The 16,300-nt window shown below is 38.7% G+C and overlaps 1 protein-coding gene across 1 annotated transcript in view; it reads right to left on the bottom strand.

Annotated features, from left to right (window-relative positions):
- Positions 1 to 16,300, bottom strand: part of TLN2 (talin 2) — a 178,200-nt gene that overhangs the window by 10,556 nt on the left and 151,344 nt on the right. Inside the window, exons 52-56 of the mRNA XM_009273990.1 lie at positions 15,660 to 15,765; positions 11,745 to 11,869; positions 4,747 to 4,872; positions 1,351 to 1,413; positions 1,074 to 1,256 (exon numbers count right to left, since the gene is read on the bottom strand). Coding sequence (XP_009272265.1) covers positions 1,074 to 1,256; positions 1,351 to 1,413; positions 4,747 to 4,872; positions 11,745 to 11,869; positions 15,660 to 15,765 — 603 coding nt within the window. The remainder of the gene's footprint in view (positions 1 to 1,073; positions 1,257 to 1,350; positions 1,414 to 4,746; positions 4,873 to 11,744; positions 11,870 to 15,659; positions 15,766 to 16,300) is intronic.

Here is a 16,300-nt window from a genome sequence, read left to right as displayed (position 1 = left end):
GTGTTGGGTTGACGGTTGGACTCGATGATCTTAGAGGTCTTTTCCTGATTCTATGATTCTATGATTCTACCTATCCATACATGAACTGTTATATTGAGTGTCCATTAGTAGCATCTGTGCAAATAAGAGAAAAAGGAAAAAATTCACTACCACCAAAGATACTCCATGTTGATGGTATGAAAAAAGGAGCTGAAATAGTTCTTACATTCCAGCTGAGCCTGCAGGACAGGATGTCAGAGAAGGCTGTAGCCATTTTTAAAATGAACACCCTTAAACAAAACTTCTGGAGACATTAGATTTTACCTGTTGTAACACAGTGTTAATTCAGTAATGGTTCATAGAAGCTCAATATGAAATGGATGTGTAATGTAAAAGGGAACCAGTTTCATGTAAAAAAGTTAATTCAGACTTCAGTTGAGATGTTGCATCAGCTTCTGTTCTTGATTTTGTCTGACAATGATTCTCCATTTTAGAAATGTTCTATCTACAATTGCTGTCTCTTGACTCCTAGAAACAAAGGAAAACTGACCACAGCTCAGGCTGGCACTTAGGCAAGTACTTAGTTGAACATATGCATAATCTTGCAGAGGTCAGGAGGATACTCATGTGCAACCAAGTTAAGTGTGCTTACCTGTTTGCAAGCTCACTGGGAGTCTAACTGAATGCAGAATAATTGCAGAGAAACCAACTATACTCACTCACTATAAAAATGCACGTAAGTAAACATTCTCAGCTCATGTATTCCTGTGGCTTATCATGAATATGAATCTATCAATATTGCACCTAAACCAGGGCTTGGCACAGGCCAGTCAGCATTTGCATCTCTCAACATCTTTTAAAAAATGAAGAATAAAACAAGCAGTGAGCTGTAGCTACTGCTGAATAATGACAAATGCACAATCACTTCATCCTTGATGAATGAAAGTGTCCCAGAATCCCACAAGGAAGAAAAACTGAACAGAATTCTGAAAATTCAAGAGATTATTCCTAAAATTTGGGGTTTGTTCACGCAGTGCTAAAACAGTGTTTACATAGCACTACTATGTGTTTTCAGTAATTAAGATCACGAGTACCTGTAGCCTCCTCATGGCTTCAGAGTCATGATCAGCCTTCACTTTGCAAGCCACAAGCAATTGTGCTGTAGAAGCTGCCACTTGTTTGGCAGATGAGATGAGCTTCTCCTCACTAGCGTGGCCTTGCACTGAGGCATTAGCTGCTTCACAGAGATTGCTGGTTGCAGCTGCCACCATTCGGGCCTAGGAGACAGTAAAAAAAGTCACTGTGTATTCTCACAGGATATTATTTCTTCAGAAAAGGTGCTAGTTTTCCTTAAGAGAAGTAGTTACTCACAGCGGAAATAAGTCCCTGAGACCACTGTCCATCATCAGCTGCATTTGCAGGGATTGCTCCAACCTGAAAAAACAGTTCAGAGATGGCTTACAATGAAATAGAAAATACAATTGCTTTGTCTCAGATTTAGACAAACAGTAATCTATGAAAAAAGGAAACACCTGCACCCATGACTCTGCCCAGCACATACAGGAGCAGAAAATCCAACTGAAAGTTAGTTGTCAGAGTAACTGTGCTTCCAGCACACATCTGCCTGCTCGTGTAGCGTCCAACTTGCTATGCTGCTTGAATTGCCCCATCCTTGGAACATGTGTAGAAGTGCCAGAATAATGATTGTTGCAGCCGAGACTTTGGCCTAAGCAACAGTTGAAGCAGTAGTTCCTAATCTCCTGGCCGTTAAAATAACTTATTTCTGTCTCCACAACACATTTGGGCTTACATCATTCCTGAATCTCTTCTGATTCTGACACTAGGGGAAGGTACAAAACAGAAAGCTCCCCAGGGAAGCCCCCCAACTGCTTTTGTGCCTAATAATGGCATTTGAGGAAAGCAGCCCATTTTTCTTCATGGCTCATCCACTGAAGTGTTCATGGGATCAGCAGTACTGGCAACAACCAGCAGACAGTTTTCTTCCCACATCAGATGAAAATAATGAAACAAAATTCTACAGTTGGTTGCCAGCCCCCCCACCCCCAACTGCCTGGGCCTGGGAGTTTTTGGGAGAGAAGCTGGAAGATATGAAATGTAAACATGGTCCAGAAACTTGTTGTATTTTAAAAGAAATGGAAACATGGATTTGTGCATAATGAGGATCCCAGGGATCGGAATCGAATCCTTATGTGTAGCATCAACATAAACAGACGATGTGCTCTCTCATAGCTATGGTGACACCATTTGTATAACTGAGAAAACAGTTATACAAAAGAATACATTAGGTCCCTGAATTCTTTAGGTTTCAAGGTTTTCTTGCCTAATCATCCCCAGAAAACATATTTTAAGTAGACCACAGATGCAGGAGTCTAGTTAGCGGTGTCTGAATTTTGCGTGTGTGTGCATGCATGAGTGAGTGAATAGGGGGGTGGTGTGGAAGAAGACAGATCAGATCCAACTTCCCAGACTTCATCTATACTGCAGAAATGGAAACGGTTGCCTAACATCAAATTAATTCTTTTATAACAATTCCACAGGGGAAAGTAGTTTCACTTAAAATTCCTTTAGCAAACTCTTCAACTACAATATTGCACCAATTTGCCCTGTAAGATACTTTCACAGCCTTTACCAACCAATGTCGGAAATTTATTTGGGACAAGAACGTGCCCAGTTCGCACACATCTATGCAGTTGGGTAAGGATTTCCCACCGCCTCCGTACCAAATAAAAAGGTCAGTGAGGAATCTAAGCCAATAGCCAGTACCATTTACTGTTCAGTACTGAAGTAGTGGATGTGGAGCAGATCAAACTTGTCCTTCCCGCCTACATGCCAGCCACGCTTTTCTGGGAGGAGTCCATACCACATGCCTCAGAAGGTTTCTTACAAAAGCAAAACATTTCCCCCAATATCAAGAACAAAATCTTCCCACCAGGCAGGTTGGAGCCATTCACTGTGGGCAAGAATTTGGTCAGTCATTTTAGAAGCCAGCTTCCTGTACTTCTGGCTGACCTGGAGATACAGGCTACCACAGCAGTCAGAGGATACGCCATAGTAACAATTACCTAAGCAATAGTAATTAGTAAAGAAAGAAGAGAAGGAAAACAGGTTAGGACTTCATTATTTCAGAAGTATCTTAATGGCTTTATTTATTTGTGAGAAGTATCATGAGAGGACGTGCCACAAATAATTCTGAAGTTTGATGTTTCATTAAATTTTGATTTTGGTTGGGATTCGTTTCTTCCCTTAAAGACCACAGTATTATTTGCAGATCCTCCAAGCAGGCAAGAAACTATCAGTAAAAGCCATTCGCTGCAAAAATTCCTGATCTTTCAGCAAGTTACTATAGAAGAGTGACGGATAAAGCAAAATGGCTAAATTCAGTAAAGCAGGCTGAACGGATCTGCTAATGTGGCACTATATTTGACAGGTGTGCTTTTATTAGAACAGCAAGCTACAGCTTTCCTCAAACAGACAGATTAAAGTGGTTTTAGCAATTATCTGAACTTGGATGGAATAGGATGCAAGTGCTGTTAGCCTCAATCTGAAAGACACAAACAGAAATATATCTGTGGGAGCAAAGAAGCCAAAACTACCTCAGGGAGATTCAGGGCTGGTACCAGCATAGAAATACATTCTGTATTATTCTGTATAACTTTACAGTGGTGGTGGTGAGGAAAGTAAAGCAAGCTGTATGTCATAATGGAACTCAATAAGAACAGGTCTTATCACATAAAAGCAGACTGCACAATAATCTAAGCTAAGCAGGTAAGTCAAAATTCTCATTTTTTGTACTGTCTCCACAGCCAGATTTCAATGGGTATTAATAATATCTTGGTTTATGCATTATTGATAACTTCCATAGCTACAGCTTATGGTGGGTCATTTCAAACAGTTACATCACTATTGTTCTGAAACAAGCGCTCTGTGCTCCTGCTGGAACTAAAAGCACAAACTCCCCAGGAATCCTAGCTGAAGTAGCCAGTATAGCGCTTTTGTGACACGATCCGTGACACAGTCTGCTCAGAATAAAGAATTAAATGAAATTGGAAACCATAAGTATACAACAACAATGATCCTATAACAAATTGTTCTCACAACCAACATATCTGTTTGGTGTTCAAATTTTAAGTTTCAAAGTATATTAACTGGGGAAAAAAAAAAAACGGTGATGGATATGAAATGAATTATGAAGACCTCAATCCCGACCAGACCAAAAGGACGACGCGTGTTATAAGCACTCTTTCTGTTGGTCCCAACAATAATTACAAGCACGTCCACTTAAATGTACTGAATTTGCATGCAGGCCTGTGTCCCCATTGAATCAGACAACAAAACATTGAGGGCACAATTAGTGAGGCCCTTTGCTATTCTGGTCCAGAGCGGTATTGTATACTGTGACATTTGTTTTTGTATCCCCAAGCTGTCTTGTGGGACTATACATTACTAGCTTGAATCGCAGATCTTCACGAAATTAAAAAACCCCACAAACACAAAAACTCCCCACAGCTGAAACATCTGAAGAGCCAAACACTTGATTACACTTGCGAGGTTTAAATAAACATAACTGTGTTTTTTTTAAAAAGAACCAGGTCTGGGCCATGTATTGTGATGAGCAATGAAAAGATTTACATTTTCATTAGTCATTCTCAAGCTCCTTTCCTACTGTTTTGACAGAGAACAGTTAAGAGACGAGATTTAATTTTGATGCTTCCCCCCCTACTGTTTCTACTTGTCCTGTTTACCCACCTTTCCCTGTGCCACCAGTTCTCTCTGGGCTGCTGAAGCTGACTTCACAAGGGCACTGGTAGCAGCTGCAATGGATTTAGCTGCTTCCAGGATCTGTTCTTCGAAATCCAGAGTCTCATCTGCTTGCTATAACCAAGAAAGAACAATGTCACACGTTATTCACCTGAAAGCAGTTGTATTTTCAAGATTGAGGACATGCACAAAGTGAGACAAGAAGATTTTGGAACGCGTCAATAAATTCAGTAAGATCTACAACATCATTTTCTGCAAAGGAGTTTCATGTGGACTAAAGCTGGGAGTCAGCATAAGTAAATTTAAATATTACGTTGCCCTTGTGGCTGCTCATACGTGAAACTGAGTATCACACAAGATACTTAAAGAATTGCCTTCAACTTTCTACTACATTACCTCCACTAGGGCTACTCAAAACTACATTCAGAAAAGTGCAGGTCTGAAAAGAAATTCTTGTTTTTCCATATCAAGATTATCTTTGTAGTGCTATAATACCGGCTTCCGGGATTGCTAAACTAGGGAGAGCATTTTTCTAAATACTTCGACTTAAAGCATTAAAAAAGAACAGTGACAAATGTATATTGTCTGATTCGCCTGTACTAAGAAATGTAAGATAGACACCAAGCAAGTGCATAGATTTAACAGCTTTTGGTGAGAGCTGTCATTTCACAGAGAACAGCATTGTGAAGCAGTCCAGCTTAGTCATCTTGGAGATATGAAGTTCCAAAGGTCTGTCTGGAACACTTCAGTCATCCAAATGTGTCTTTCAACAAGCATGTGCAAATAGAGAGATCAGCTGTTCCTAATGAGGTTTCTTGCTATTTAAAATGCAAATCTATTGTTCCATAAAACAACAACTTCCCTAACTTTCTAATCATTTAAACAAATACTGAAAACATTTATCCATTTAAGCACACTTACTAGCTTCTGAACAGTTAACAAACTAGAGATAAATGGTTATTGTTATTTTAGACAGAACCAGGCCTGGGCCATATATTCTGATTGTTTTTTACACAAAATAAACCAACAGAATGTATTTTGTTTGTGATCAAATCACAAGACTACCAGAGTCCAATGCAGTATGACCAGTAGGGCTACTGGATACAATACCAGAACAGACCACCTTGTGAGAGATGAGGCTTTTGAAATACAGGTGTCTTCCAACTTATGCAACCACAGCATTCTTTTGTCAAATAACTAACTTTAGGAACACCAGCTAAGTGGGCTTTGAGTTAGACAACTGGGCACTTCATTTGCAAGTCTAAGCACATCCATCTAAATTTAAGTCAGGTTTAGTTCTCCTGTTACTGCAATCTGATGAAATAGTAGTCAATTATAAAATAATAAAAGATAATTATGAGTAATTACAAATCATTACAAAATGGCACATCAAGCAGTGCTCAGTCCTACAGCACTTCACATAACTGCCACGTAACTAAAACAAAGTCCAGGAGATGAAACCGTAGCATCCATAGACACCAGAAAAACTGAATGATCTGAAAATAAAAACTGATGTGTAGATGAAGTTGTTTGGCGCTTTGAAGTTGTTCATATCCTTTAGGAAAAGCCACCTAATTCAAGGAAAAGTATTTGTCTTGCCTTGCTATTAGGCTAATCCCATCAACTGAAGCATATGTCTTTGTAATAAGAGCATAAGAAATTGCTTTGTAAAGTGAGCGAGTCACATTCCACATGAATTTTTGGCAATGCTTGCAATGTAACATCATGACCATTATTATATCTAACTGGTAATCCCGTTGGTCCTGAATTTATGCAACAGGCCTCAACTCTTATTTACAAAACTCTTATTTCAATCACAACATCACAAAACCAAAGTGACTAAATGGAATTCAGTATAGTCACTATCAGATTTCTTTTCATTATTAAAATAGATGCATTGTTGACTTTGACTTAAATTGACTAAAGACTTAAACTGAAATATCAACAAAAGCACCACTGGATGATAGTCAATTTAACAGACTGTTAACTGCACTTTTACTTTTGTCCAAGGCTCCCTGCTACTGAGTTTTTAAATTTTCATTTCCAATGTAACAAAATATATTATGTGTATTATTCTTTATATGTCAGCATTGTCAGGAATTCAAACTTAAGCAAGTGAGCATTTCAGTATCTGCTTATTTATTATAAAGGTGGTGTCACTCTTTCGTAAAGTTTAATAAAATGCCCATGGCCATACTTTGATCTATTTGGCAGCTGTGTATGTGCCGAGATGGTATTCAATTTGTGAAAAACCAGCCACCAAAAAGAGGCTGAAGAAAAGTAATTCTTTGAACTCAGTTCAGCGTAGTGAGTGGACTAAGTATTGCACATAAATGCTAAACAAAAATGACTACTTTCAAAGGGAATGCAGAGAAATCAAATCTTGCATTACTGAGAATACTATTGTACAATGGCTGGATTAACTTCCACCGTGGAGCAGCAGGTGGTCAGCAGGAAAACAGACAGCTAAACCTTAGTATCTCATCAGATAACAGATTTCCCCCCTGCCCCGCGTACCAAATGAATTTCTTTCCAATTATATTGAAATTTGGGGAGTGGGGAGAAGAAACCACACCCCCAGTTTCTCAAACTTCCAAATCCTGCATTTCCTGTCATCTCACAACTTCTTTTATTTCTGGAAAAAAAGAAAAAAGTTTTCTATTGACAGCTGATCCCTTCTGTGGAGAATTATTTTTGAAGCAGCCTTACACAGCACTCAAACTGTGGAACTTCTGTTGAGTTTTCATCTTTTCTAACAAATCCTTGTTTTCTAGTCCTTCCCTGCAGTTTTCCCTTCAGCATTCTCAGGTACGACATCTAAGGACTGGATACTCATGTTTGAAATGGGGAAGTAGGCACAATGCTCAGTCAGCGCTGTGGGTATGTTTACCTGCCTGTACTCTCCAAAGAGCATTCCTTCGCAATAAGGACATGTAGCAGTCCAAGGCTGAACACAGCAAAATGCCCTACAACAGAAGTAATTCTTCTACCCATTCCCATTATTAAAAAGTATGTCCTGAACTGTCTTAAGTTCACACTCATCAACAGTACCCTCACAACATGTGTCAGTTCACAGCCTTCACGAACAGTTAGGAGCAATGATGCGATACATGGCAGAAAATTTCACCTTGTAAGATTTTAGTTACTTGAGAGGGCTACTTGGGTTTCCTTAGAAAACCAGATCTATGAGACAAGTGATTAGCTTCTTCCTCAAGTAGCCCCCATGAAGATCAGCATCTCTTTTTCCACAAGCTTAAACTAATAAGCTGTTACTGACTACGTAGGGGTATAAATGGATTGGAAAATGAAGTCACCAGAACAGACAAACCAAAATTATTAGGCTAGCTACAAAGTCTGTAGCATGAAATATCCTGAAAATGTTGATTGCACCATTAAAAAAAAAATAATTTGAGATGGTTTTGTACTGTATTTTAACCAGTTTTCTATAGAATCTCCATTATTAGGGGTAGCATAAATGAAGTCAGGGTGAATAGGAGAACAAATGAGCCCCCAATCTCATTGCTAAGCAGTATAAAAAAATTACAAAAGACAAACCATTTTATTTTGAAGCAGCTCTCATCTTCTATTTCATAAAGAGAAAACCAATATGGTAAGTTACTACACTGAGCCATGGAAAACACAATAACCATTTCAGTGAAAGTCAGTTCTTGGCACAGCTGCTGCTCACTGTCATAAAAGGCCCTACACAACTTAAAAGTCCCTCCAAGAGCAACTCTACTGATAAAGGAGCCCTTCATGTATATATTTTAAATCAGATTAGGTTAGGAATCTGCAGGAAGTCTTCTAAACCTGCTTGTGAGTGAATGTACTCCTTCATATTGCCTTCTACTATGTTAAAACCCCCGGAGACAGGGCAGGACACTGTAGGAATATGTTTGATATATAGTTGGATTAAATAACAACCTAATATATCAAACATATCACACAGAGTCCTGCAGAAAAAGGCATCCAGGTTTGATTCATCTTGGGAAAAAAAAAAAAAAAGGACAAACTGCTGAAAGCTAACAGCAGGGAACTCTTATTGACTACTAAAGACACTTGTGTTTGAAGGCATAAGCCGGCCCAGAAGCATGAAGAGCATACCAACAGAATAGGGTAGGTACAGCAATGCTCTCTGCTGTTGTACCTCATCTACTGCACCTTCTTCCTTAAAAGTGTTCTTTTTCCAGTATTAGTGAAGCATGTACTTTTTATTAGACAAAATGTTTTTCTTCTTCAAAAAATGACTAATTCTGGGGGGTTGTTATTTTACAGCCGGTGGCATATTTGCATAACAGGAGGACTATGTGGCTGCATTGCAAGACACCTGACCCTCCAAAAATGGAAAACAGAAAAAAAGTCCACACTCAGGAAAAACGTAATTGTATTTAAAGGAAATAATATGATAGCCAAAACTTGCTTAGTAAACAATAAAGATCTCATTGCTTCACAGATCATTCTCCACCTTGAACACTGCAATGAGAATACTGAGCAGGTTTTGTGTTACGGGGAGGAGTAACAACACCTACTTAGGAGAGTCCTCAAAGTGCTTGCAAGATATAAGCTCAGAAGACAGACAGATATTAACAGGGTATCAATGGGGCAGTGGACTAGCGGACTAAGCATTTTAGGAGCACATTCACCAGCAGCCAAACGACCAGGATTTAAAGCAAACAGAATATGCATCATACAATAAAACATGGGCAGCAGTTAGCAGGTCTGTGTTTTATTAGAGATTGTTCTCTGGGATAAGGTGACTCCCAGTAGTGGAAAATGAAGACATCTCATGCTATTGGTCTCAGTCTAAGACATCAAGGGGGTATGATAGGTGCAAAAATATGAAGAGAAAACAAGGAAAAGAAGAATTAGAAAAATCCAAAAGTATAAAAAAAATTAAGATAGTGGAACAAATAAGAAAAACCCTACCTTCAACTATTGATTTTTTTCTTTAGAGGTAATAGACAAACTGGAACACACAAAGATGAAAATTTCAAGCCTAAATCAAATGACTCCCACTCCCTGCCGCAATAACAGAAGCTTACCCAAAAACAGAGAATCAGCCACCAATTAATAATGATGAAGATGATGGATTTCCTGCAGGCAGATTATTCTAAAATTACCAACTAAGGACTTCCCCGCAAGTTCACTTGATGTTTACTGTTAACCAAAGCAGGATATTGGTCTAGCTGGACCAGCAGTCCGTCCCATTGCAGAAGATCGCTACTATTCCTGCATTTCATAGACTAAGCATAAGAAAAATCAATTGTATCAACCCCCTTACCTAGTCTAGGCATTCACACTACAACACTATGTATGTTGTCAAAGACGAGCATCAGAAAGACAGAGCCTGTTCAAAGCAGGAAATCCTACTCTGGGAGGATACAAGCTACAAGTCTTCAGCAGAAAAAGTGGTATTTGAGCCACTCTGATCTTCCTAGTACCTTCGATGTGTATTACAATCCATATTGTGAAAGGGATTAACATCTAAAAAAGGATGTAAAGGCTGTTTAAATCCCAAATTAAACAAACAGTTGGATATGAATTTTAGTTTCAGAAAATGACAAATAAACAGACCAATAAATCACAGGCAGACTGGATACTCAAATTAACATGTTAAATGAGGAGCAGGTGTGAGATCTGTATTCACTGGGAAATTACAATGACCCTGGAGTGGCTTAGATGTTGGAAGGAAACTGCTCCATGGTTACTAGGCAACACACATATGCTATTGTGCAGTGATTGTATAGAAAAGGTGATGGAGGACTCTTCCTCTTCTCGGACTCAGCCTGTGTCCTCTGCTCTGCAGAATCTCATTATAAAGGACCATTTTTCTTTATAAACAAAATGGATGTACTTGTTAAAAAATGCAGGACAAAGAGCATTTCTTTTTCATGAGCTAATTTATTCCCATCACTAAGCAGGGGGGGTGGGTGGGTGGGAAGTCCTCAAAGAGTGAAGCTACCAAGAACTATTTCATCTGATGTTCCTGAATGACAAAATACCACCCTGCACTGAAAACAATCATCCAACACTGAATGTTCTTGAGGCCCTGCTTTTTTTTCTCATTAGCTTTACTTAGAAAACAGGTTTGCACCTACAAAGCAGCATAAACAGGGAAATAGTCCTTTTCTGAGGTCAATTACACAACCAAAGCATGATTTTCATTTTAAAGAGATGCAATTCTAGGCAACATGGTAATTTCTTCTAAAACCTGCCTGTTATTCCACACTAGGCAAAAGGTACCAATTCTCTGTGATCCAGTCTTGTGAGCTGTGCATACAACCATAAGTAACAGCAGTTTCATATATTCCCTATGTACCACGCATGAAAATAGTTGGCTTAATTTTATGTAATATATTCAGAGACACGTTTGAAATGACCTGGCAACATGCAACACTACTTGCTTTCATAATGAACTGTAATTTATTTTCCTTCAGGAAAATTACATAGAAATGGTCATACCACATATCTGATTTGATACTGAAGCAGCTACTCTTTTAGCATGGCATAAAATGCTATGTTGTTAATCTTAGAAAATCCTGAAGGTCTTTTGCATTCTGCTGAACCCCTTCTGTGTTGCTGCTGCTTTCTCCTGCTATACTACACACATTCAGATGAGAACAAAGGGTCTTCAAAGGAAAGCAAGTGAGAATGACTTTTCACATCAGTAAAATGTGTTTGGAAACAGAAAAGTAAATAATCAACAGTAATGATACTGTAACTCTTAAAAACATTTCTAACATTTGGCTTTTCTTCCTTTGCTTGCTCACGGCTGGCGCTTGACTCACTCCCTGAAAAGCATCTTTTTACCCTCTTCCTTCAGGGGTAAGTCCCATCCAGTGCAGTGCCTAGTGGCACTGAGACTGATGCAAGGTTTGATTGTTTATACCATTATCGTGGACAGTAACAAAGTATACACCAATATGTGGGCTATATGCATCTTCTGCTTTATTAACTTCAAAGAAACAATGGGGATGGACACTCACCTTTGGCTTGGCTCTTGGTTTCAGCTGCTCTAACTTCTTTGCTGCAGCCTCAATTGATGCTGCAGCCCCTAGTAGCTCTGTCTCTGCGATGACTGTTGGGTCTTCTGGATCCACCCACTCTGTCCCTGAAATTAATGGAGATGAAGACAATAACTTCAGTGCCACTGTGAGCTGCCATTCAAACAGGGTGATTTACAATCACACTTCAAGTGTCAAATACAGAATGCACATCGTAGAAAGCTGATTTTAGTACCATAGTGGCATAAAAACACTGTAGTTTATGCCACTGAGAACAAAATGTAAGTCAGAGTGAAAAAAGTATTTAGCAGGATTATTCTGTTATGAAAGTAAATTAATTAAGAACTGTGTAAGCAAAGCAGCTTCAAAAAGGGATACTGTCCATACTGGGAACAAAACTAGCTGTCACTCAAATTTCATTTATCAGAGCTCTTACTAAGATGGTTTCTAACTTGACCAAGTTGTAAGGTACATTGAGAAGTCTGAGAGAATGATAAAGAGGACACGTTATAGACAACAGAATCATCCACAGCACACTTTTCAGTCTGTTTTTTGGCAGTGGTTAGAGATGAAGCTAATATTGACTGAAGAAAGCACGCTTTTGGCTATGTGTTTCTAACAGCAACGTAGAGAAGGCCAAAGCAGTTTCTGTAACATATCCAAAGGTCAACTTTTTTTTTTTTTTGGTTGAGTTTTTGGCATTCTCTTGGCTCGAAGAAATTTTGTAGGTCCACAAAATGAGTACTTGGCTGGAGGTGATCTCAGATTTTTGGAAGTTCTCAGTGCATTATTATTCTCAATTTCATAACATTATTCTGTGGATGACAAGATTCAGAAAGCATCCATATTCTGGATTGAGGGAAGCAATGAAACAGCCAAAAGGAAAATCAGACAGAGAGAGAAAAGGAAACCAGAAAGAGAACTTCTAAGTTCCTAACTCTAAGGGCAAGGGGAGGAAGTGGCGTCACAGATGGAAACAGAAAAGGATGGGAAACAGTGTACACCAGGCAAAGGAAGACTAAGCTAGAATGAAAAAAACAAAAGAAAAAATCTCTCAAGGCCTTGTTAAACTGACTGAAACTGGATCAGAAAGTTTGGGTGAACCTAATATTAAAATATCAACTGAAACATTAATCGTTATTAAGGAAGAGCGACTGGGGAGAAGGATACTGGCACTTGCATCAGGAATAGCATAACCCACGTCTGATACATTAAACATCAAATGAAATAACCTTGAATGCTTATGGATCAACATTGCACCAGCTACAGAATGAGGCAGTTTCTGCTATGGATGACCAAATTACAGGATAATACAAAATGGCTGGCTCCTATTTATGATCACAGAGTCATAGAATTGTTTAGGTTGGAAAAGACCTTTAAGATCATCAAGTCCAACCATTAACCTAGCACTGCCAAGTTCACCACTAAACCGTGTCCCTAAGTGCCACATCTACACGTCCTTTAAATACCTCCAGGGATGGGGACTCCACCACTTCCCTGGGCAGCCTGTTCCAATGCTTGACAACCCTTTCAGTGAAGAAATTTTTCCTAATATCCAATCTAAACCTCCCCTGGTGCAACTTGAGGCCATTTCCTCTCGTCCTATCACTAGTTACTTGGGAGAAGAGACCGACCCCCACCTCGCTACAACCTCCTTTCAGGTAGCTGTAGAGAGCGATGAGGTCTCCCCTCAGCCTCCTTTTCTCCAGGCTAAACAACCCCAGTTCCCTCAGCCGCTCCTCATAAGACTTGTTCTCCAGACCCCTCACCAGCCTCGTTGCCCTTCTCTGGACACGCTCCAGCACCTCAACGTCCTTCTTGTAGTGAGGGGCCCAAAACTGAACAGAGTATTCGAGGTGCGGCCTCACCAGTGCCGAGTACAGGGGCACGATCACTTCCCTACTCCTGCTGGCCACACTATTTCTGATACAAATGATGTGCTGGGAGAGAACTGAAGTACATGGTACTGTAATCCTAGTGAGCTACATTTCATGCTGATAATCCCTGTATAGTATGTATGTATTTTATATCAAATATCAAAACATTACCAAAGACAATTTCTCAGCTCAAATGGTGTACAAGATGAAGGAATTCTATATTAAAACCTAATATTGGCAGATAAGCAGGGAAAAAAATATTTTTGATATGGGTAGCATGTATAAACACAGTCAAAACCAAACTTGTAAAATGTAGCAGTTCCTCTTCAAAAAAAGACATTTCACAAAGGTGAAAACATTTACATGCTAAATTGGTTAGGAGACAGAATTTTATCATGTGTCTATAAATGAAAATTAGGAATGAAAATTGGGAATGGTTAAAAAACATTTTACTTTCCACAAAAGTTTCTAAAGTGTATAAAAAAAATCCCCTACAGGCAGTAAGTGAAAAAAGAAATAAAAAGTAAATTTTTATGTTAATGAATATGAATTAAAGTGTAAAAACTACTGGAAATGAATAAATGTCTCCAAAGATGAGGACAATAAAAAGATTTTTATAAAGCATTTATGGAATAGAAAAATTCTGATATTGCCTTGGCTTGTTAGCAAATGAAAATGGAAATTTAAAAACATAAGAAAGAGTGCAGAAAAGGCTGAAGAACTCAATAAATTTACCTGATCAGGAAAAAAGCATAATGTAGATCATTGTTATATGAAACAGAGTAACTATATTAAGACATAGAGGAAAAAAACCCATCAGAAAATAATAAGGGATTCTCATATATGAAAAGTGTTTAGTCAGGATTCTTCTCCAAGGAATGTGTACTGATAAAAGCAGGAAATAACCGAGGAAAACCTGCAGTGTATATTACTCAGAATATGAGAAAAATGAGTATAGTGTTCTCTGGCCAAGCTTAGGAAAGAATGATTGAACAAATACGAATTTACTAGAAGCCTTTGTTGGGGGGGGCAGAATTAAAAAAAGCGATTACAATGCTTTATTCAAAATATTTTACTGTAGCGTTCTATTACCTATGAGATTAGAACGCTCATATGCCTTTCTGATGGCTGTGAAGATTTCTTTAGACTAAAGTTTGCAGTAAATGTGGTAGTAGATGTGCTTCAGCAGTAGTGGTCTAATATTTAATAACACCACCCTTAATATGTATTAATCTCATTTAAAATGTAGAATGTTAGAACTGTTGTCCTATGAGTTCGCATGCATCACTGGACAAAAATTTTACTAAGGAAGTCAGTATCTGAGAAAAATATCACTGATCTGTTATAAGAACAGTGAACTTCTGCTAAGCAATGGAATTCATTGCTTATTTGAGTGCTAAATTTATATTTGTCCACAAGTTGGTCAATTCTAAGAGTTCAGGAAATCATCCAGACCACAGTTTTCTTAAGTCTCATTGTTTCATTAACATTCTTTGTCAGACAGAGGACTGTAAGCACTAATTGACATCATTGCTAGAGGCTGAGTATTAATTCAGTAAGGTGATGGTATCCCCTTTTATTTGAAGTTGGAAAGCAACTATCACTGCAAAGCAAAGGACTTATTTTGACTGAACAAACATGAGTGTAAGGACAGGAACCAGCCATCCAATTACAATTCAGCCACCAGTTCAAGAAGAGTGATACTGTATTTTGTTTTCTGCTACTGTGGCTCGAGTGCTCTTCTTCATGGTTCCATCTTCAAAGGCCACATGATTTACAGATGACTTATGACAGATCATATGAAGTGGAAGAGGGTCAAATAGACATGTTTACCAACACTGTGAACACGTGAATACCAGCAGGGAAATTAAAAGAATGGAAGTAGGTGGTACCAAGACACCTAGAACATACTAAAAGGGTTTTTGTTAGTTTTTGGTTTTGTTTTAAAGTACAAAAATGACAGATCATCATCTCTGGAGTAAAAAGCACACTGTACTGGTAGCCAGGCTGCCCAACTCACCTTTCATTGCTTCTGCTGATTGGATGAGCTCTGTAACAGCACCAGCAACCCGCTTGGAGAAAGAGGCCAACTGATGCTTTAGTTCTGGAGTCGTTTTTTGAAGGATCTAGAGAAAAAGGTAAAATGTAATAATGCATATTAGTAAGGATTCCAGAGAACGCTGGAACATTCCCAAGGCACGCTAGTGAAAGATTTATTTTATACAGCAATCGTCTGAGAGAAAACATGAGTCCAGTGAGAGAAATACAATTGCCAATGAATCACTAGGAGCAAAGGTTTGCACTGCAACATCTGATGCATACTAGGAAAGTGGCACTGCCTTACATTTCTACAGGAACTGACAATATCATCTGGAAGTTCTCAGTGCTAAAACTAGGACAGAATTCACCGAAACAGAGGTGCATGTGTGACTATGTGGGAGGAACACACAGCTTTAGCACTCCATTCTCAGGTATTATAGTCGTTATACTTACGCATCAGGCTAAGTCTTTCTAAACTGCTGGAGAGGAGCTAATTTTCTAGTATTAACAAACTGGTTGGTCACTATTTCTAAGAAATAGAATTACAGAGTTCTGCAAGCTAGCGCTAGTTGCCTGTTCTAGAAAAAATCATCAATGGTGAACACAATGGAAATGCCAATC

Source organism: Aptenodytes forsteri, unplaced genomic scaffold (genome assembly GCF_000699145.1).
Source record: "Aptenodytes forsteri isolate BGI_AS27 unplaced genomic scaffold, ASM69914v1 Scaffold239, whole genome shotgun sequence".
NCBI classification, from domain to species: domain Eukaryota; kingdom Metazoa; phylum Chordata; class Aves; order Sphenisciformes; family Spheniscidae; genus Aptenodytes; species Aptenodytes forsteri.
Note: the sequence above shows the minus strand (reverse complement) of the source record. Positions and strands in the feature narration are given on the sequence as shown.